Source organism: Alligator mississippiensis, chromosome 1 (genome assembly GCF_030867095.1).
Source record: "Alligator mississippiensis isolate rAllMis1 chromosome 1, rAllMis1, whole genome shotgun sequence".
Taxonomy (NCBI): Eukaryota; Metazoa; Chordata; order Crocodylia; family Alligatoridae; genus Alligator; species Alligator mississippiensis.
Window position 1 is genome coordinate 247,554,099 of NC_081824.1, and position 22,281 is coordinate 247,576,379.

Consider the following 22,281-nt stretch of genomic DNA (forward strand, 5'->3'; position numbering starts at 1 on the left):
AGTTGGAGAGTGTCCTTTGAAAGCCATTCGCACCCCCTCCAACCATTGCATTGGCTGTACAACTTTTACACAAACTGAACTTCCAGTACTAAAAATCCTCCTAGGTTTCCAGTTTCAGAACACAAGGGAGACTTTAGAATGTTTGAGTGAAAAGAAAGAAGTGCATCATTTGACTTTTAAAGCAGGATCTTGCTTATAAGCAAAACACCACTGCTGCTTGCATACAAGTCTAATTACAGTATTTTCAATATTTTGGGGTGTGGGAAATGTTGTGACCAGGGCTGACAGGGGGCAAATGGAGCAAAGGTTCTCTAGAAATCATGCCTTCAGAAATCAACTTGCAGTTTTTGAACATTTAACCTCATCTAGAGAATACTGAGAAGTTGCCAGATCCTGTCTGCATTTACTTAAAATCCTTAAAATCCTTTTCTTATACCCAGGTTTCTCTGCAGACTGCAAGTTTACTCCCACAGGAATTTCAGTGCCAAGTGACCTTAACACACACAGCTTTCTGAATCCAAACCATCAGCAACCTTCCTGCCAAAGGAGATCGATGTCTATAGGGAGTGCCCTGAAAAGCAAGGAGCATGTAAGTCCTCAACATGGGCCTGCAGCACCAGTTCCAGTCTTTGCTATCACAAGCTAGGAATAACATGGGTTATTGGTTGTGCTGAGGCTTACAGCTTGATTTATGACACAAAAAGTGACTTATGAAGTAGAACAGCGGAGGGGCAATGGTGCTTCCCAAACTATAATTCAGACTTTTATACTTACTAGGCCTGTGTGAATAGGCAGCTTTTCGATTCAGCTTCAGATGCCAGCGATCCGATTCAGAGCTCCAAATAGGTTTCCTGCTTCAATTTGGCCAAAGCTTCGGAGCTGCTTCAGAGATCCGGCCATAGGGCATAATGGGGAATCAATGAAATATCTATAACTTTGTTGTTTTTTATCTGATTTGGATGAAACTTGCAGGGTTGGTAGCCTCTGTGGAGAGCATGAATCCTGCCAAAATTGAAGGAGATGGGTGCAGGGGTTTGGGGAAAACTGTACCCCAAATTCTTGAAAGCAAAACTCATGTCACATGTATGTGTTATATCACAGCAGGGTGAAAACTGCAGAGGTGGTCACCCCTGCTGAGGCCAGAGTCTGCCAAGTTTCAAGGAGATAAGTGCAGGGAGAGTCTGGCTTCTGGGGCCCTGCACCTCTGGCTGCTAACAGGCAAAACTTGTGACATAGATGACCCTGTGTGTGTTAAGGCGCAGCAGGGTGAAAACTGCAGGCCTGCTAGCCTCTGCTGTGGTCACGAAGCCTGCCAGCTGTTAAGGAGTTATGTGCAGGGGGGTTCTGGAGCCTTTCACCCCTAGTTGCTGACAGGCAAAACTTGTGACGTGGGTGCTTGTGCGACTGACCGTCTCTGTCTTGGGGCAGTTGACTGTCTGCATTGATTCTTTCCTCTCCTTAGTTTGTGGTTTTGTAGGTGTTAATCTTTGCTTGTTACATTAGCTAGCTGCTGTGTATTGAGCTGGTCCCAGAGTGAATCATGATTGATTTTTGGTAACTGGTAACACAGTAGTTTAGCAGTCAGGCCTGCAGTGCTTCCCTCCACAGCACCTGCCCACAGGCACCCAGCTCCGGGGGGCATCACAGCTGCAGAGGAAAACACCGGGCCCCTGTGCAGCTCATGCAGGCAGGCTCCAGGGGGAGGAAAAAAAACAAAAGATCAGGCTCACTGCCTTTTTTTTCCACCCTTTCTGTGAAACCTGCCTTCACAGGCTGCTGCCAGTCTGCCTGCACAGCCCCTGAGCTGCATAGAGCCCAGTGCTTCCCTCTGCGGCTGTAGGGTAGGAAACTAAGACTCCTTGGATGTGTTTTACTTTGCATTGCCCCAAAGTCATTTGTTGCATTCCAAAGTCATTTAAGGTGCACTATGCCGCTGCCAAATGTGCAAACAGCACCTTTAAAGCAGTGCAAAAGGCGTTTAACCCACTTTAAAGCCACTTTAAAGTATCATCTACAAATGCCCAGAAGCCTCTGGTTGTAACAAACCAAAGGCTGGTCTTTGCATAGGAATGGGGAGGGTGGGGGGCAGGGAATAGAGATGTTGGTGTTGCATGAAGCTGTAAAGGGTAGTTCTTACAAGGTAATTTGGAACATGGTTTATCTTTTGCAGAGAATCCTGGCAGAACTGAATTTGAGGAGAGATGCATTAAATGGTTGGGGCAGTTAGCATTCCAGGGTTGTCTCTGTCACTTTGGTGTAAAGTTCAGTTCTGTTTTAAAGTAACTTGATAGCCTCCTGGCACTTTTGCTGATGTGTTAATTCTTAGTTGTTTGCCTAGGAGAGAGAGAATTCTACAAAGTGGCCATTGCCAACTATTACTGATCTGATTGGAACCCGATATGCCATGATGGCATCTGAAATGGAGATTGCTTTCCAAAGATATGGTTGCAGTATATCTTCAAGAGCCAAGGTATGTAGCATTCTCCTTCAGCATACTGTCCTTTTTGAAAGGTCCTCGCTAGGCATCCATGTCTGCATGATGCTTTTGGTTTGGGGTGGGGGGAGCCTCCTGTAACAGTTTCCTTCCACAATCTAATTGTGGTATTCATGACCTTGAATCCTCTTCTTTCATATCACACATGTCCATCTCCAACACTGTTTGTATGCACCCCTACCTTCCTTCCATCTTTTCTGAAGTTGTTGACTGTTAACATTTTTTTTTCTTCTTAACTACTGCAGCTTTGTTTTCCCCATGCTCTAGTCCAGTGGTTCTTAACCTTTTTTTTTCTGTACCAGAACCCATTTGTAAACAGTGATGGCCAGCCCTGGCCTAGTGCCCCTCATTCCTGATACAGTGTTTGGGGTGGGGAGGAGGGAGGCAACCAGCCCCTTGCAAACTGAAACGTTGTTAGCCTGCAAGGGAAAACCCATGGTTTCTCATGGGTTTTTTCTCCTTTAAAGGAGAATTCATTTTTAAAGTTTTGTTTATGACCCTAACATATATTCTTATGACCCACAGGTTGAGAAGCACTGCTCTAGTCCCCTAGGTTTCAGGCCTGTGGTGTAATATCACTTCACATTAGCTGTGTATTCATGTTGATCTGTGCATTCGTGCTGTCCTTTCGTTGAATTCAAGAGACTTGGCATCTTCTGTAGGGCTTATAATTCCCTTCAGAATCACATTTAAGTTTGCCCTGACTTATCTTAATTGGCTTGGAATTGTTCTAGTCCATGCTTCAAAGATTGTCTCCATTCTCCTGCTAGCCTTGCCCTGTCCTCCTCACTGGCTACATTTTATTCTTTTGCACTTTGTTCAGTCAAGAGCCTTCATTACAGCTCTTCCTGCCTGGATCAGCCTTCCCAAGTCTCTGCATTGTAAACACTTCAATTTTTAAATCTTATAGAAAAAACTTCTTGCCTATAGATCGTAACTCCTGTGCCTCTGCTATCCTTTATCTGAACTCTGTTTCTCTGTGTAGATCTAAAGCTGTCAGAGGACTGGCTTACATGGAAAATGCTTTGTATTGTCAACATACATAGCTTGCCAAAGTATCTTTCCATTGGCATTCATGGATAATTCTTCTGTCTAGGTCTGTTTCAGTTGCCATAAGCAGATGTTCTTTAAATGGCCTTACAGCTGTCATCTCTGTAGCAGGTAAGCTGAGTATGAAAGGGTTTGGGGTGAAGAGGAAGGGTCAAAAGACTTTGATGAATAATTTAGCTTTCAAACAATTGCAGCATTCTGATAAGAACAGGCTGTTTAGCCCTTTTAAGTTTGCAAACAGAGTGAAGCACTGTTATAACTGTTATGGCTATGGGTGAAGGAAAAATTAATCTTTTAAATACTCTCTAAACTTCTTGACTTCTAAAATTCATGAACAATAACCAAACAAATGTACTACACAAGTAGCATACTTGTTCCCTCTTAGCAATAAGCATCTCTAGTCTGGAAACCAGCCTTGGCCACAAAGGCTGGATTTGAACTTCCTCAGATTCTAAAGTAGAGTTGGAGTGTTGTAGCTGTGATATAGTCCAGTATGGGTATGGAAGATGAGGATTTTTTTGTGTGTGATTTATCTTTTATTGAACTAACTACATATTTGGGAAGGGCGGTTGAACAGGCTTTCAGACTTCCAGTGCCCCTCTTCCGGTCACAACAGTCTCGCACCTTCTACCAAAAAACCCTGATGGTACAATCCAACAGAAGGAGAAAGTGGAAGCAATTGTCAACACAAGAGCCACCCTACAGATAGCATGCTAACAACATATGGGAGAATCGGGACAGTACCAATTGGAACAATATCATTAACTGACCTAATGAATGGTGCTTGATACTTGATAGCATTTCTATCAGGTCTGTCAACTACACAGTTGGTCCTCTGTAAGATATCACAAAAAATCCTTGTCCTCAAGGTCTCAGCACAGAACATCACTTGATCTTGCTTCAAATGTTTAGGATCTGCAGCCTGATGAATCATGAATACAGGCTTGTGACCTGCAAAGTGTATAAGGTGTGTCTTGGTCATTTAAGATGCATTTTGTTTCTGGCAGATGCAGCCCACTTAAACTGGGGTCATCTGCGGGTGTCAACACTTGGTGACTTGTTTGGCTAGTCATGAGAGAGAAATACTGGATTAGGAATATTGCATATTTGTGGCAAACAGTGAGCATGTCTACAGACTGAAGTTTTGCATGCACCCAGTATAAAGATGTATATTTGTAAACAGAAAGCTAACTACCTCTCTCTGATTGATTGCTAACAGTAAACGAACAGGAAAGTTCTATAATTTGCTTATCTCAGGCTTGATCTGTTATTTAAAAAAAAACGTTTCTGAGTTTTTATTCTGAGTTTTCTGGGGGTGGGGAGAGGGGGAGAAAAACAACATTCCTGTCTTTGCATGTAACATAAATCTCCTGAACTTCATTTGGGTAATAACACTATGTGTGTGTTTTGGTTTTTTCTTAGTGTTATCTGCTGTGACTGCTGCATCAAGGTACATCTCTCGTTTGACTCCCCTGTGACATATCCACTACTAAACATTTTCTTTCTCCTGCTGTGTCTGTTTTTATATTAGTCTTTAAACTGTTTTCCACCCTGCCTCTAAGCAAATGGAATGAGCTTTTTTTACAAGATTTCAAAACAATAACAGAATCTGTCTATAGACCAAACAGCATGAGACCTCATGGTCCAGTAGATAAAGGACCTAGGGTTAGCCACTAATTTGCTGTGAATTTGAGCAAATTGCTTCAGGATTCTTTTTCTCATTACGATGGAGATGATGATACCCCACCCACCTTTTGTAAACTGCCGGGTAGTCACTGGGTAGAGTATTTATTGCAATGAACTTCCCAACCTTTGAACTATGGAAGTGTCCACCTTTTAATGATGTAGTAACAAACCAGTCATACATTAAGTAAACTCTCACAAAGACATGCTAGCTTTCTTTAAAAAGACATGAAAGAGCCATTCTCTTGATCAGGGATGGGCAAAATATGGCCTGTGGGCTCTGGCCTACAGAGCAGCTTTGTCCAGCCCATGGTGGGTCCCTTGATCCCACCATGGACCTTCCTGCCATCCTCTGGGCACGCAGTGGGGCTGAGACGGCTCTGCAGCTGGACTGCCTTTCTAGGCAGCCCGGGTGGCAGTGGCTTCTTCTGGCTGCTGCCACTGCTGGCCCCAGCCCCACAGATTGCAGCTGTGTGCGCTAATCCCAGCGTGCCCTGTGACTACTCCAGACTTGCCCATCCAGGCTGAGCAGCAGCAGCAATGGTGGCCAGACAGAAACTGTTGCTCAGCCTGGGGGAAAAGCCACCCCTTCCCCTTGTCGCTGCCAGGCAGTTCTTGGTGCAGCCACCTGGAACCCACACCATGTCGGGCTGCCCTGAACTTCCATCACTGCTGCCCTGAGGCTGCTCTGTACTGTCTCTGCTCAGTGAGCAGCTCAGAGACGGTGGTAATGGAGACAAATGGGCAGCTTGGCATGGTGCGGGCTCCAGGTGGCTGCAGTGAGCACCGCCCAGAAGTGGCAAGGGGGAGGAGCCGCTTTTCCCCTGCGCTGAACAGCAGTTTCTGCCTGGCTGCCACCGCTTCTGCTGAGCCTAGATGGGCAAGTCCGGAGCAGGTGCAGGACATGCTGGGTCGGGGCTGTGCACGCTAGTCCCCGCTGGTACTGTGGGGCTGGGGCCAGCAGCAGCTGGAAGGAACCACTGCCACTGAGCTGCCTAGAAAAGCAGTCCAGCCACAGAGCTGCCCCAGCACTGCTGTGTGCCCAGGGGCAGCAAGACGTGCCACAGCCAGGCAGTGCAGAGCAGGCGCAGGGCAGTGCTGGGGCTGTGTGCTCTTGGCAGTGTTGAGGAGGCACTTCAGGGCACACAGGCTCTGGGCTGCGGTGGGGCAGAGATGGGTGCTGACCGGCTCAGGGGGGCATGCGCAGGGGCTCACATACACAACTTATCATACTCACAACCACACTCTTCCCCTACACACCTGTGTATCTCTGGGGGAGTCCCATGCACTGCTAACCCCCCCCCCCCAATATACAGGAGTAAGACTTCATTTTGAGCTATTATGGAATCACTTCTATATACACAGTGGAAACACAGAAATTGGGGAGGAAAAAATAATAAAATGTTATTGTGGATGTTTGGGGTTTGGGGGGGGGGGGGTTTAGTTTGTAATTTTGTTTGGTTTTTTTTCTGGTACCAAGATGGCAAACCCCCTTCCCAAAAGGAGTACTTCTGGGGGCAAAGGGAGGCACTTCTAGTGGCAAAGGTTAGGGGGCAGGACTTCTGGTCCCAAGATGCCAACCAGGGGGTGGGGCAGTTGTCATGGGATGGGGCCACCCTTGCAGCCCTTGACAGTTTGCCAAAACTCATTAAGTTGCCCTCCAGCTGAAATAATTGCCCACCCCTCTCTTGATGGATTAACTTTCATGATGTTTTGTTTCAGATGTCAATGCCCTTCAGACAGTGTGTACATCTCCCACTCGGCTTCCTAAAACCACTAAGTGTCTCCAAACATGAGGACCCAGCTGTGCAAGAAGAGAGAACCTCCCAAATGTTGTATGAAGTAGAACATTGGAGCTGTCCTAGGTAAGCTGTGAAAACACATTCTGGTCTTTTCACTTGGGTAACTAAAAGCCACTGCTGAGAGCAGGCAATTGCTTCATGAAAGTAGGAATTGTGCAGGCAAAACAAAATTATAACGGACAACATTAGAATCTATACCACTTCTGTCGATATCATTTTATGCTTAATGGCTGATTGGCCTGGCCACTAGTCTGAGTTATCTGTCATTCTCTTTTAAAAGAATGCCATGGGATTTCAGACTCTCAACAGAGGTGAGTAGAATGGGTATGAGCATTTCACCTGAAAGATGCATGTGCTGGAAAGAGAGTCACTGACAACTTAATTGAAGGTGGCAGCATTTCCCCAAGGTGAAATATCCTGAATATCAGCACAGTTAGGGCTTGTGTAGTTCATAGGCAGCAACTCTGTATGCCATGGGGAAGACTCCCTCTGAACTAGTAGCATCCTGGTGATAGATTACACCAGTGAGGGCCAACATTTTTGGCAGGCGTGCTACCAGATAATCCCTGCACACTCTGAGTGCCACTCCAATCCTCTTGTCCTGCCTCAGGTAAGTTAATGATGATGTTCTGGGTGGTATTGTCCTGATTCTCCCATGTTTCATAGATTTCATAGACATTAGGGCTGGAAGGGACCTCGGAAGATCATTGAGTCCAGCCCCCTGCCCAAAGGGCAGGAAGTCAGCTGGGGTCATAGGATCCCAGCAAGATAAACATCTAGTTTCATCTTGAAGGTGTTCAATGAAGGCGCTTGAACCACCTCTGGTGGCAGGCTGTTCCAGACCTTGGGGGCTCAGACAGTAAAGAATTTCTTCCTTATGTCCAGCCTGAAACGATCTTGTAGTAGTTTGTGACCATTCGACCTCATCATCCCTTGGGGCGCTCTGGTGAACAAACGTTCCCCCAGATACTGGTGGTCACCCCTGATAAACTTGTAGGTGGCCATCAGATCACCCCCGAGCCTGCGCTTTTCCAGGCTAAAGAGCCCCAGGGCTCTCAGCCTGTCATCATAGGGTCTGCTTCCCGGACCTCTGATCATGCACGTGGCTCTTCTCTGGACTCTCTCAAGCTTCTCCACATCCTTTTTGAATTGTGGAGCCCAAAACTGGATACAGTACTCCAGCTGCAGCCTCACTAAGGCCAAGTACAGGGGGAGAACGACGTCCCGGGATTTGCTTGAGAAGCATCTATGGATGCAAACAACGTTTTGGTCGCTTTACTAGCCGCCGTATCGCATTGCAGGCTCATGTTCATCTTGTGGTCAATGATGACTCCCAAGTCTCTTTCTTCCATAGTGCTAGCCAACATAGCACTGCCGAGCCTATAAGGATGCTGTGGGGTTTTTTTTCCCAAGGTGGAGAACCTTGCATTTATCGGCGTTGAACAGCATCAGATTCTTGTCCGCCCACTTGCTGAGCCTGTCCAGGTCAGCCTGGATCACCCGCCTGTCTTCTGGTGTGGATGCTTTGCCCCAAAGTTTGGTGTCATTGGCGAACTTGGCCAGTCCGCTTCTGACTCCAGTGTCCACATCGTTAATGAAGATGTTGAACAGTATGGGTCCAAGGACAGAGCCTTGGGGGACTCCACTGGTCACAGGACACCACGATGAGTGACTTCCATCAATTACTACCCTCTGGGTCCGACCCCGGAGCCAATTTTCTAGCCAGTGGATCGTGGAGGACCCAAGGCGACAATTGGCCAGTTTCTCCAAGAGGTGATCATGGGACACCAGATCGAAGGCTTTTTTGAAGTCAAGATATATGACATCAATCTCTTCTCCCTTGTCCAGGTGATAGGTCACCTGGTCGTAGAAGGAAATGAGATTGGTCAAGCAAGACCTACCCGCAACAAACCCATGCTGGCTATCCCTTAAGATGTTGACGTCGGCCAGTCCATTAAGGATGGCCTCTTTAATAAACTTTTCTAAGATCTTCCCCGGGATAGAAGTCAGGCTGATGGGCCTATAGTTAGCCGGATCCACTTTCCTCCCTTTCTTGAAGATAGGCACCACATTGGCCTTCTTCCAGTCTTCGGGCACTACACCAGAGCGCCAAGAATTTTCAAAGATCCGTGCTAGAGGCTGGGCTATGATGCTCGCCAGCTCCTTGAGTACCCTGGGGTAAAGATTGTCAGGGCCGGCTGACTTGAAGGTATCCAGCTTCTCAAGATGTTCCTTCACAAAGTCAGCATTAATGGAGGGCAGGGGATCACCCTCACCCGGACTACCTGGCCCTGTAGCGGGCATGGGCGTCCCTTGGGGCTGATGAAAGACTGACGCAAAGTACCTATTTAATAGGTTGGCTTTTTCCTGGGCGTCAGTTGTCAGTTGCCCCATCTGGTTCAGCAGGGGTCCAATGTTGCCCCTGCTTTTCCTCCGGCTCCCCACATATCTGAAAAAGGACTTTTTATTATCCTTGATGCTCAAAGCTAGCTGGAGTTCAGTTGCAGCCTTGGCTTTCCTGGTCTGCTCCCTACAGGACCGGATCAGTGCAGAATAATCCTCCTTGGAGGTGACTCCCATCCTCCATCCTTTGTAGGCCTTTCTTTTTAGCCTCAGGAGGTCTGCCAGGTCCCTGGAGAGCCAGGGGGGCTGCTGTGCCCTCTTGCTGCCTTTCCTCCGAGATGGAATAGACTTAGTTTGTGCATTGAGGATCGCTCCCTTGAGGAGCAACCACTCTTCTTGAACTCCCCTCTCCCTGTGGTCACGGTCCCTTAGGGCCTCACTGACAAGCCTCCTGAGCTTGTCAAAGTCGGCTTTCCTGAAGTCAAGGACTTGCATGTTGCTGACTGACTTGCCAGCTTTTCGGCAGATGGTGAAGGTGATCAGCTCGTGGTCGCTGTCACCCAGTTTCCCATCAATCACTAGGTTGCTGACTAGGTCATCCCCAGTAGCCAGTACCAGGTCGAGCAGCGCTTTGCCTCTCGTTGGCCCATAGACTTCTTGAGTCAGGTAGAGGTCATCCACGCACGAGAGGAAGCTCTGTGACCGCTCAGATTTTGCTGAGCGATCCTCCCATGAGATGTCCAGGTAATTGAAGTCACCCATGACAACCATGGTCCTGGAGCAAGCTGCCTCAGCCAGTTCCTGGGCAAACTCCTGGTCAAGCTCAGGACTTTGAGTGGGAGGTCTGTAATAGACTCCCACCATTGTGTCCCCTGTGCCGTGTTCCCCACGGATTTTAACCCAGAGGGTCTCCAGCCGTCCACCCTGGTCGCCAATATCGGCTTGCAGGGACGTGTAGCTTTCCTTAACATAGAGAGCTACACCCCCGCCCCTTTTCTCTATACAATCCCTCCTGTACAGGGTATAGCCATCTATCCCCGTGGTCCAGTCATGGGTGGAGTCCCACCAGGTATCCGTTATCCCTATGACATCGTAATTGTTTGCACTGAGCAGGATGAGTTCCTCCTGCTTATTCCCCAAGCTCCTGGCATTAGTGTACAGGCAGGCAAGTGCCCCCTGGGGGGCTCCTTCCTTACCCACAGATTTTACCAGGGCTGGGGCTGGGGTGGGCTCCCTGAAGCACCGTGATCCGCTGGCTTTGCAAGGATTGCTCAGTGGGCCAGCAGTGGCGGTAGTCCCCCCCGTCCCCCAACGGGCTTAGTTTAAAGCCCGGTGGAGCAGGTCAGCCAGTCTGGCTGAGAAGAGCCTCCTCCCTAGGGGAGAGAGGTGGAGACCATCTCTTCCCAGCAGCTCGCTGCCTCTCTCGCCAAAGAGCGGGCTGTGGTCATGAACGCCAAAGCCTTCCTGACGACACCAGCGCTGCAGTCTTTGGTTGACCACATAGATCCTCCTGTCCCTTCTCAGCCCATAGCCTGAGACTGGGAGGATCGACGAGAACACCACCTGTGCCCCCAGACCCTTAAGCCCCGCTCCCAAATCCCTGTAGCGCCTCATGACCTGTCTGGGAGTGCTCCTTATTCATGTGGTGCCCACATGAATAAGGAGCATGGGATAGTGGTCTGTGGGTTTAAGGAGCTTTGGGATCCTCTCCGTAATGTCCCGGATGCGGGCCCCTGGGAAGCAGCAGACTTGCCGGGCTAAGGGGTCGGGGTGGCAGATTGGCCCCTCCGTCCCCCTCAGGAGGGAGTCTCCCACAACAAACACCTTACATTTTGTCTTGGGGAGAGCAGGGGCGGGAGCTGCAGTTAGGCCCATGTTGCCCGTGGGGGCCGGCAACTCAGCAGGCTCTGCTGGGGCGGCAAGAGGTGCGTACCTGTTGCTCAGTTCTGGTGGGGGAGGGGCCTTGGTGCGGCGGGCCTTAGGGCCCTTGACCACCTTGGTCCATGCCCCTGGCTGGACACAGCAGGAGGTCCCAGAGTCCTCCTTTGGCGTGGAGGGAGACTGTGATCTGCCCTCTGCCTCCCGGGGGAGAAGGGCCTGGCAGTAGGAGTCTATCTCCTGCTCACAGTCTCTGATGGCACACAGTCTCTGGACTGTGGCCTGGAGCTCCTCCAGCTGGCGCGCCAGAGACCCCAAAAGGGAGCAGACCCCACAAGGGGAGGTCGCCATGCTCCCGGGCCCCAGAGCCTGAAAAAGGGACAGGCAGCCCCCGCAGCCGAGAGCCAGGGGCTCCGTCTGCGTGGCCGTCTCTGAGGTGCCAGAGAGGGGGACCGCGGAGCCCAAGGGGACCCTCGGGGTGCGGCGTGTGCCCATCCGTGTCATGCCTCTGGGAGGCTGGCTACAGTTGGGGCTGTCTACCCTGGGGGGTGCTCAGGCAGGGTCCTGGGCCCTCCCGTGTGCTCTCCCGCGTGAACTCCGCGGTAACTCACACGCCGGCAAAGAAGCGCGCCTGTTTGCGCAGCCTGGTCGCGCGGCTCCGGTCGCGCGGCTCCATGGGGGGCTGGGCGAAGTAGGGGCCTGGGCGGGGCTTGACCCGGCCCGGCTCCACTCAGCCGCCTCCTATCACTCACTAAGGGTTTGCCCCCTCTCTCCATGGGCCCCGCTTACCCCGGCTGTGCTGGGAGTCGGCGGGGGGCTCCGCGGCTGCTGGAGGGTTTCTGGGGGGCTTTGGGGGAGCGGGGGCGCAGCGGGCTTTCACACCAATGTTGTTGGTATGCTGCTGCTCCCTCCCCAATTTGTGTCGCGCACAAGTTGCCTGTGCCACTTATGGCACATATGCCTTGGCTTGACCACCCTTGAACTACAGTATTTGAATGGATCATGAAACAGATAAAGGTATTTACTTGGTCCTCGCTCCCATTCTACTGGTATAGAAGGTGTCTCCTTTCAGGGGAAGCTGTCCCAAAATGGCAAGTTTCTTGTCTTTGTTTATAATGTGACAAGATCATTCTTGGCCATTTAGGAAGAAGACAGATTTCTTGTGTCTTTTTCTGCAAGTTCACAGTTGCATCCTCCCATTATGACAAGCAATTGTCACAGCAGTCTTTCCATCGTAGACCTGAAAGTTCTCTTTGGGGTTGACCCAACCTGTCCATTGCAGCCGCGGGACTCAAGATGTGGACCCTGATCCTAATTGAAGAGTGGAAATTCCAGGCTACCGGGATGTTATTAGCAGTTGTCATTGCATAACATGGGGGTGAGGGGGTCAAGCTACAGGTGGTATAAAAAGGATCTGTGTCGCATGCAGTGGACTAGGGAGGTGACAGGCAACACAGCAGCAGATAGGGTAGGAAGCAGAGCAGCAAACTAAGCAGGGGTAGAAGACCAGAGAGGCAGTGAGGGAAAGTGTGATGCTCATTTGTGGAACACCTGCCAAAAAGAGTTGGCCCCCACTGGCCTATCAGATGAGCAGCTACATTTTGAACCAGCTAAAGTTCTCACCAGATCTCTGCTTTCATTGCCAGGCTTGGGAAAGTGCAGTAATTGTGTGTTGTGGGGGGGGGGAACCTATCGCTCTGGAATGACCCTCAGTTTAATGGAGATGTGCTGATCCTTATTAGTTCTTCCCAAGAATGATTCTAAGTGGGGTTAGACTAGAGCCAACAGATGGCATCCTTCAGAGCTGTGCTCTAAATTAAAGCACAAAGTGGTGCTGGACCACACGAGAGAGGGGTTGGCAGAGCAATGTTCCTCTTACCTGACATCTGGCCCTGTTTTTGGTAACTTTCAGAGTACCACTTGTGTTTGAACCTTGGTGCACAGCACAGCATCTTACCCGTCGCAAGACCACCATGGTGGACTGGCCTTCTATGGACATCTGTACCAAATGTGAGCGGTACCTGTTGCATGTCACTTCCTGTCAGCAGCAGTGTACCCCTCCCAGGAAAAGATCCTGGTCATGGGCTGCACTGGAATGATTCTGTCATGTGCATCTCCTCTCCTCTCCAATTTTTTTTTTTTTTTTTTTTTGTTCTGTACCTTGTGACAATGTAAAAACAAACAACCCTCCCCCCCCACCGCCCCCTCCCCCCAAAAAAACCCAACAACTTTGTGTCCGTTAACATAACATCCTGAATAAAAGTCTCCCTCCTAGTTAGTCTAACCAGGAGGCAGAGTTACTATTTACTTCTAATGAAGTAATTGTTAAACATTGTGGCTTTTAGATCTATCCTGCATTTTTATATATATATATATATATATATATATATATATATATATATATATATATATATATATATATATATATATATATATATATAGAAATAAATGTTGAAGCACTTCCATGCCTCTAACATCTCATCCTTCCTCACACATGCTGTAATGCCAGTGACCATAGGCACTGATACACAGACATCCACCCCCTTATCCAAGAGTGAAGAAATGTGCAGGGGGGCAGGTTTCAAACCTAAAGTTCTATGGCCTAAGGCAGTGATCGCCAGCCAGTGGATCTTGATCCTCCAGTAGATCTCGGAGCCTCTTGGAGTCTATCCAAGGCTGGGATGGGGGACTGAGTGCCCAGCCCAGCAGGTCAGTTCATGGGAGAGGGAAGGGGAGGGGGCTAGACTGAGGCCCCTGCGGTGAGGAACAGTGCTGCAGAGGCAGGAACAGGGGTAAGTTGAGTGGGGCCCTGGTCAGGTGGGACTTACCTGCCAGGGAGGTGCGCCCCCAAACAATTTCTTCTCCCTCTGCCTCAATCTGCCCCTCTCCATAGACTTACCTGCTGGGTGGGGGGCAGGGGGTGGTTGTAGGTTGCTTTTAAATGCCAAAGGTGATCTCCTACTTAGTTTGGAGACCACTGGCCTAATGGGAAAATAGGGCTCCCTGTCATGTCCAAGCATACTTTCTCACCCTGCCCCTGATAATTAACATCAAATCACTTCAGGGAATTTATCTGTAGATCTAGATTTTTAGTTACTTCTGGCAAAGGTCATCAGGCATTCTGATTGCCCTGGTATCTGTTGATTTATGTTGTTGTTATTTTGTGGGTTTTTTTGGTCTTGCAAGCAACATTTTTGGTGTTGCCAGTTCTTCTGGATGCTAGACAAATGGTCCCAGAATAGATCTCTTCACTCCGACTACCTAGTGACTCTACCCTATCACCACCTGGGCTGTCTGTCCTCATCTAGGTACCTTGCTTTATTCTGGGTTTAACCTTTCTCTTCTTCCCCCACCCCTGTGGCACTCACTTCTACTTGAATAATTCTGATATTTTGCTTTGCTTGACTGGAAAACAAAGAGCACTTGGGTGAACTTTCTGCATAGGGAAAACTGAAATGCTGGGGAGGGGAGAGGATAGGAGGAGCAGGGCTCTACTTGACTTCTAGAATCTCTCTTCAGTCCTCTCAGTCCTTTATAGATCACCTGCTGATGTAAAAAGAAATGTAGTTCAACAGTAGATATATTTCTTCTCAACTCAGTGTGTAAAGAGATTTTTGATTTAGCTATCCAAGATGTGTTGCTTGGGGTCATGTTGAAAGGTGGTCACATGTTCGCAGGGGGGTTTCATGCTGAATGGGATCATGGCTGGAAATGAAAGGTAAATGACTGGTTTCTCTAGGGATGATTTGGAAGACAAGTGAGCCATATGAGCTAAGCTTAAGCTGTAAAGTTCTGCTCTACTTTTGAACTTCCCAGTCATCCAGCTCTACATTAGAATTGGGTAGTGACAGCCTATACTCACCTAACTGTCCACAGTGCAAATCAAATCTACTGACATTTTTGTAACTGTTCACAGTGGAGGAAATTCACTTTCTGGGCCTCCATGACAGAAGATTTCAAACTACTCTACAGGTGACTGGTTGCCCTACCTTAGGGCCACTTCAGTGGTAGAACACAAAACATTGTCGCACAATCCTTCTGCACTGCTGAAAAGAGAAAACATTCCCTGAGATTTTCTTAAATTTTAGTTTGCATTAGTTTCTCAGTGAATTGTTAGAATAAGCTCTCTGCCCTGAGGAAGAAGTGACCCTCTCACCTCAACTTAGAGGGAGTTGTTACTTCCTGCTACATATGCACATGCCTGCTGCCTTTAACTACGATTAGGATGACCATAATAATTTGAGGGAAATCCAGGATGGGGTAGGATGCTAAGGAGTGTCAGCATGCACGCACATAGCCCCAACCCTGCCGCTCCCGGGAGCAGGGTCCGACAGGACACTTACAAACGCACAGAGCCCCGAACCTGTGGCTCCCTAGGCACATCCCTCCCCTGACCCCAACTCTACCATGCCAGGGACTCTGTTCACAGCTCAGCAGGGTCTGGACTAGGAGCAGCCTATTGGCTGGGCTCCCTGGAGAAAACTGAAGCAAAAGTCTAGGTGGATACAAATCCACTTGCATGTGTGCAGCTCTAGATTCAGGAGCCATATGTGTGGGCCAATCGAGGGCTTTTGCTTCAATTTTTTCCAATGGCCAGCGTGCTGAGACAGCCTTTGAAATCCAAGACTGTCCTGGCCAATCCAGGATATTTGGCCATCCTAACTGTGACCCAAGTAGTTGCATGTGAAAAAAGGGCTGAAAGCATGGGAGTACAGCAGGTCATAACTAGCCAGTGATAGATTATTTGATTTTAGTTTTTTTGTGGGGGAGGGATTAACATGTCTGATGTCAGAATATTAATCTGAAGAACAGTCCATCAAAGATAATGATGGAAAGAGATCCCTTTGCTTGGGGTCAGTGAGAGAGAGACTTAGCCAACCACTCAAACAAGGCGCTGTAATGAACAAAAGTGCTCAGGCTGGGGATCTTGCCTCTTCACAACCTCTAGTTTTCTTTCAACATCAACTGACCCAGTCTGTTCAGCTTGATTTGCAGTGAAGCCCCTTCTTTGTAACACGAGGTAATGAATGACTCACTTACGTCGAGTGAGTAAGGTAACTAGTAGGGTGAAAGTGCTAGACTTTAGGAAAGCTGATTTCAATGAACTCAGGCGATTAGTCAAAGATGCACTGCAGAGTAGGAGTTTTGAAGTGGTGGGAGCCCAAGAAGGGTGGCTGTGCCTTAAGGAAATGATCCTTCAGGCACAAAGCAAGACGATCCCGATGCGAGGGAAAAGAGGGAAAGGGGCCAGGAGGCTTCCTTGGCTGACCAGAGAAATCCAGGGCAGCCTAAGGGTCAAAAGGGGAGCACAAAAAGTGGAAACGGAGAAGTCACCAAAGACGAATATACCTCCTCTGCTCGCGCTTGTAGGGAGGCAGTTAGACAGGCCAAAGCTACCATGGAGCTGAGGATGGCATCCCAAGTAAAGGACAACAAGAAATTGTTTTTTAGATATATAGGGAGTAAAAGGAAGGCCCAGGGAGGAATAGGACCCCTGCTAAATGGGCAGAAACAATTGGTGACAGACAGGGGGGACGAGGCTGAACTCCTCAACGAGTTCTTTGCCTCAGTGTTCCTAAGCGAGGGGCGCGACAAGTCTCTCACTGGGGTTGTAGAGAGGCAGCAGCAAGGCGCCAGACTTCCATGCGTAGACCCTGAGATGGTGCAGAGTCACTTGGAAGAACTGGATGCCTTTAAGTCGGCAGGCCCGGATGAGCTCCATCCAAGGGTGCTGAAGGCACTGGCCGACATTATTGCAGAGCCACTGGTGGGAATATTTGAACACTCGTGGTGCACGGGCCAAGTCCCGGAGGACTGGAAAAGGGCCAATGTGGTCCCCATTTTCAAGAAGGGGAGGAAGGAGGACCCGGGCAACTATAGGCCAGTCAGTCTCACCTCCATCCTCGTCAAAATCTTTGAAAAAATTATCAAGGCTCACATTTGCGAGAGCCCAGCAGGACAAATTATGCTGAGGGGAAACCAGCACGGGTTCGTAGCAGGCAGATCATGCCTGACTAATCTGGTCTCTTTTTATGACCAGGTTACGAAACGCCTAGATACAGGAGGAGGGGTGGATGTCATGTACTTAGACTTCAGGAAGGCCTTCGATACGGTATCCCACCCCATACTGGTGAACAAGTTAAGAGGCTGTGACTTGGATGACTACACAGTCCGGTGGGTGGCGAATTGGCTAGAGGGTCGCACCCAAAGAGTCGTGGTGGATGGGTCGGTTTCAACCTGGAAGGGTGTGGGCAGTGGGGTCCCTCAGGGCTCGGTCCTGGGACTGATCCTCTTTAATGTCTTCATCAGCGACTTGGACGAGGGAGTGAAATGTACTCTGTCCAAGTCTGCAGATGACACAAAGCTATGGGGAGAAGTGGACACGCCGGAGGGCAGGGAACAGCTGCAAGCAGACCTGGACAGGTTGGACATATGGGCAGAAAACAACAGAATGCAATTCAACAAGGAGAAATGCAAAGTGCTGCACCTAGGGAGGAAAAATGTCCGGCACACCTACAGCCTAGGGAATGACCTGCTGGGTGGCACGGAAGTGGAAAGGGACCTTGGAGTCCTAGTGGACTCCAAGATGAACATGAGTCAGCAGTGTGACGAAGCCATCAGAAAAGCCAATGGCACTTCATCGTGCATCAGCAGATGCATGACGAATAGATCCAAGGAGGTGATACTTCCCTTCTATCGGGTGCTGGTCAGACCGCAGTTGGAGTACTGCGTGCAATTCTGGACGCCACACTTCAACAGGGATGCGGATAACCTGGAGAGAGTCCAGAGAAGGGCCACTCATATGGTTAAGGGCTTGCAGACCAAGCCCTACAAGGAGAGACTAGAGAACCTGGACCTTTTCAGCCTCCGCAAGTGAAGGTTGAGAGGCGACCTTGTGGCTGCCTATAAGTTCATCACGGGGGCACAGAAGGGAATTGGTGAGGATTTATTCACTAAGTTGCCTCCAGGGGTTACAAGTAATAATGGCCACAAGCTAGCAGAGAGCAGATTTAGATTGGACATTAGGAAGAACTTCTTCACAGTTCGAGTGGCCAAGGTCTGGAACGGACTCCCAAGGGAGGTGGTGCTCTCCCCTACCCTGGGGGTCTTCAAGAGGAGGTTAGATAGGCATCTAGCTGGGGTCATCTAGATCCAGCACTCTTTCCTGCCTATGCAGGGGGTCGGACTCGATGATCTTTTGAGGTCCCTTCCGACCCTAACATCTATGAATCTATGAATGAGTTAAAGTGCCTTTGAGTCAAGTAGTCCATGGAATGACTCCTGCTTGTGTAGAAGCACTCTAGCTAGCTTCATCTTAGCTAGCTTTAGTAATAATGCAAGGAAGATGCAGCAGCACCAGCTCTGAAGATTGTACAAGGCTAGGATACCTGAGCAGTTGGAGCCTGTATGTTGCAGCATCTTTGCTGCTGTGAGTAGGCAAATGAGCCTCAATTAGCTCAGGTGGGTCTACATTAGCAGTCAGCAATGTTTTGAAGCCTCCAGCCAGAACAACCTGGCTCACTCAGTGGCAGGCTAATATCCTGAACTAGGTGCTGCTACCACCACTGCTTTTCTCTGCTACTGTTTCTCCCCGGCCCTAGCCCACTGCAAAATGGGTGCTGCTTCTAGTTCCTTGCTGCCTGGCTCTGACATAGGCAAAGCCCCTTGCTCCCAGAATGTTGTTAAAATCTTCCCAACTTCAAAACACTAATTAAGCCACCCCCACAACTCCACAGGCCAGATGCAACCCATGGACCATATATTGCCAGCCTCATCACACCTGCTACATTTGAGTACGAGGTTGGTTACACAACTGCTGAACACAAGCTCAGGCTGAAAACCTCTCACAACCACTTTACCTGCTATATGGCTATGCCAACAGTGGATAAGACCCTCCTGGCACCATATTCTACTACAGCAGACTGGAGCAACTTGACTTTAATGACTTCACCTACTGTTGTACATGGAGGCCAGCTCTCCTTTACCGAGTGTGTGTATGCTCAAGGGCTAAGTATAGACAGTCAAAAAGCCTGAGGATGATTCAAGTCAGTCTTTGCAGGTTAGTCTAAACTGAATAGATTGAACTGATAAGCAAGTGAACAGACATTCACTTTTCATTCCAGAAATGCAACCACATGCCTGCAGTGGCCCAGGCCAGAAGCCAGGGCATGCTATAGCACCCCTCCCTGCTTGGCTGGAGCAGACAGCTTGTGCCCAATCTAGCCTGCATCTTGGGCCAAAGCATCCTGGGATGATGAGGAACTGTGAATTAACTTGAATCTGGACAGGATCTGGGACAGAAGTTCAACAAACAGATTCAACCTAAATCAGTTAATTCTGATCCATCCAGATTTATTTTAAACTGGTTTTGTCCATTTTGAAAGCAGTTTTTGTGTACTGGATTTCTGTTGTGTTACAGATTTAAACCAGTTTCTGATCACTTGTAATGGTTTATGTGTAATTTCTGTTCCTAGCCAAACAGTACAACTGCACAATATTTTCAGTCTTCCAGCAGAGGGCAGCAAAAGGCCATAATTTGTCTCTTTTCTGAGAACAAACTTCTAGTTAGTACCTAACTAGCTGGGTGGTTCTTAACCTTTTTAAAACTCAAACCATCCCTTGTTAGATTCAGAAAATGCCAGTTTTTTCACTTGATGCTTGACTACAGAAAAATTATATAGCAATCTTTCTGTTGCAAAGAATTCAGAAAGACCACAACAGACCAAAACAGTTTTGGCGCTCTGGATTCCTATTTTAAATCTCTGGGTTTCTCTCACAAATCGTATGTAGGTTTTTACATACCCAACAGCCCCAGTTGAGCATCATTGACCTATTTAGTGATAGTGGTATTGCTCCCTTTGACCTTGGGAATTATATCTACTGCCCTGAGGCAGAGAATAATCACCCAGAACAAGTAGAACCTTGCAGTTGCAAAGCTCTGTTTTAAAAGGCAGTGCCATGGTGGGTTGCTTTTTGTCCTGGATGGAGCAGTGTGTGGGCGCACAGAAATCTGGCAATGAATCCTGTGGGATGAAATGTGCCTATGTGAGTGCATGTCTTCCTGGCCTCAAGTGAACAGCAGCCTGTGGACAGGTAGAGTTCTGGTCTCACGCTGACCAGAGTCAGAGCCATCTGCCTTCCTATATGAAGACCTCAAGCCAAATTCCAGTTTTCCTCCACTTCAAATATTTTTAGGGACAAAAGGGATATGTCCTCCCCTTTCTATAGTTGCTCCCTTGTAGATTATCTGCTGATATCCTTCCATGTGTCTTAACAGATCCTTCCATAAGTATTTGTCAATCTGACTTCCTTAAAAGCATTTAGATTGTTTAAAAAATAGCAAGTTGCTTTTTTTTTCTTTCTCTTGCCAGAGACTTAAACTGAACACAGTGTCTTTGGCACCTTCACCCTCTGCTCCTTAGGTCCTGCTCAGCAGATCAACAGCATCATTCCTTGGCAGGGATCATGCCTTGTTACTAGCTTTCTCACTCATGTTTGTAAGCCTGCATGTGTCAAGGATCCACTACTGAAAGAAGAGGGTTGGAAAACTTTCTCAGATGGTATAGCTGTTTTTAGTGTGAGAATAAATTCTTCTTCAGCAGTCAGTATCCAGTGTGTCACAGGTGATATCCTCCCTCCCTTATTCCCACTCCCTAGTGAGGTTTTCAGCTCAGGCAGTGTAACTCTGTCATCAAGGCATGCCCATGACTCCTGCCTGTCTATGGGGACTCAACGTTACATGTGGTATACATTCTGGAGGGAAGCCGCTGCTATCCTTGCAATGTTGTAGAAGTGGGAGAGGTCATCTTTCATAGACATTGACATGGTTATTCTGAGTTGAGTGACCATTCTGTATTTCACAAGCTAATGGCATGAATCAGGAAGCCTCAAACTTTAAAAACTGGTCATTTGACCTGTGTGTGTGCTCACATGTATGAGAGAGAAAGAGAAAAAAGTATCATAAGAAAAATGTAACCTATTCACCATTGTGTGATTTTTAGCAGCCTCTGGCATTGAAACAGGATTTACACACTGAGGGTATCCACTGCCTTCAAAACTACAATGGAAGCTAACCAAGCGCCTCCTCTCTTGGTTCTTTCTCAACAACAGAGGTTGCAGGGGAAGACTGGTACATCTGGACAGTATACTGTCCTTGCCTAGCATGCCCATCATCCCTCAGAAAATAGAAGAGGTATAAATTGTGCCTAGAAGGCCAAAGTGTTTGTTGTCCTTCGTGATGCATCTTCGTCTTAAGCTGACAGCTCAAGTGCATTTGCTGCTTTCAGCTGAGGATATGAGTACTTCCATTTGGGAGGGCAAGAATGCCAGTGGTCTTTTGCTCTAAAAAACATTTTTGCTACAATCTTCCCTTCCCAGCTATGCAAGTTTTCCTGGCTCGGGCAAATAATTGAGAACTCTAACAAGATTTCTGAAATTCTTAGATTTGACCTTCAGTCTGTTTGGTTTAATGCCAACACACCCATATTTATCTTTTCCTGAGTCTGGCAAAGATAAGGGGGCAACCTTGCTTTCAGTAACATTGAACATGAAGATTTTGTGGGAAATCTGTGCAATGTTGCCACAGCTGAAAGCAGCAAATACACTTGAGCTGTCAGCCCCCAGTGGCTTTCCCAAGGTGAGGACACATTATGAAGGGAAACAAGTACTTTAGTCTTCAAAACACACTCTATGCTGCTTCTATTTTGTGAGGAGTTGGGGATGACTAGGCATACTGGCCAAGAAAGGTGCTGGGTCCAGGACCCAGTGCTGCCCCTAGTCTGATTAGGTAGGGGGCAATGGTGTCCTGGACCCTGGGGTTACTCCCTGCCAGGTCCCTAAGCTCAGCTGAGCATCAGGATCCGTCATGCTTCAGCCTTGACATGCCACACATCCCACTGAAGGCAAGCTGCAAACTTATTACATGTTATACGTGGAATATCTTTGGCTGCAGACAGATGTCGCCCTTGGATGGCTGTCCATTAACATTTTTATGGCACACGCAACCCAAATAATCAGATGTCCTTGCTGCTT

General features: G+C 48.3%; 1 protein-coding gene across 2 annotated transcripts in view; it reads left to right on the plus strand.

Moving 5' to 3' along the window:
* LOC102565877 (protein spire homolog 1) overlaps positions 1-19,732 on the plus strand; it is a 43,231-nt gene extending 23,499 nt beyond the window's left edge. The window contains exons 11-16 of one of the 2 annotated variants that reach the window (XM_059720462.1): positions 441-589; positions 2,339-2,470; positions 3,591-3,655; positions 4,967-4,994; positions 6,950-7,092; positions 19,374-19,732. In XM_059720462.1, the coding sequence (XP_059576445.1) occupies positions 441-589; positions 2,339-2,470; positions 3,591-3,655; positions 4,967-4,994; positions 6,950-7,092; positions 19,374-19,473 (617 nt within the window). In that variant the 3' untranslated portion in view covers positions 19,474-19,732. Of the gene's footprint in view, positions 1-440; positions 590-2,338; positions 2,471-3,590; positions 3,656-4,966; positions 4,995-6,949; positions 7,093-13,162; positions 13,569-19,373 lie in introns of those variants that run through there. The other variant, XM_019476108.2, reaches the window with a different exon arrangement.
* Positions 19,733-22,281: the final 2,549 nt, after the last annotated feature.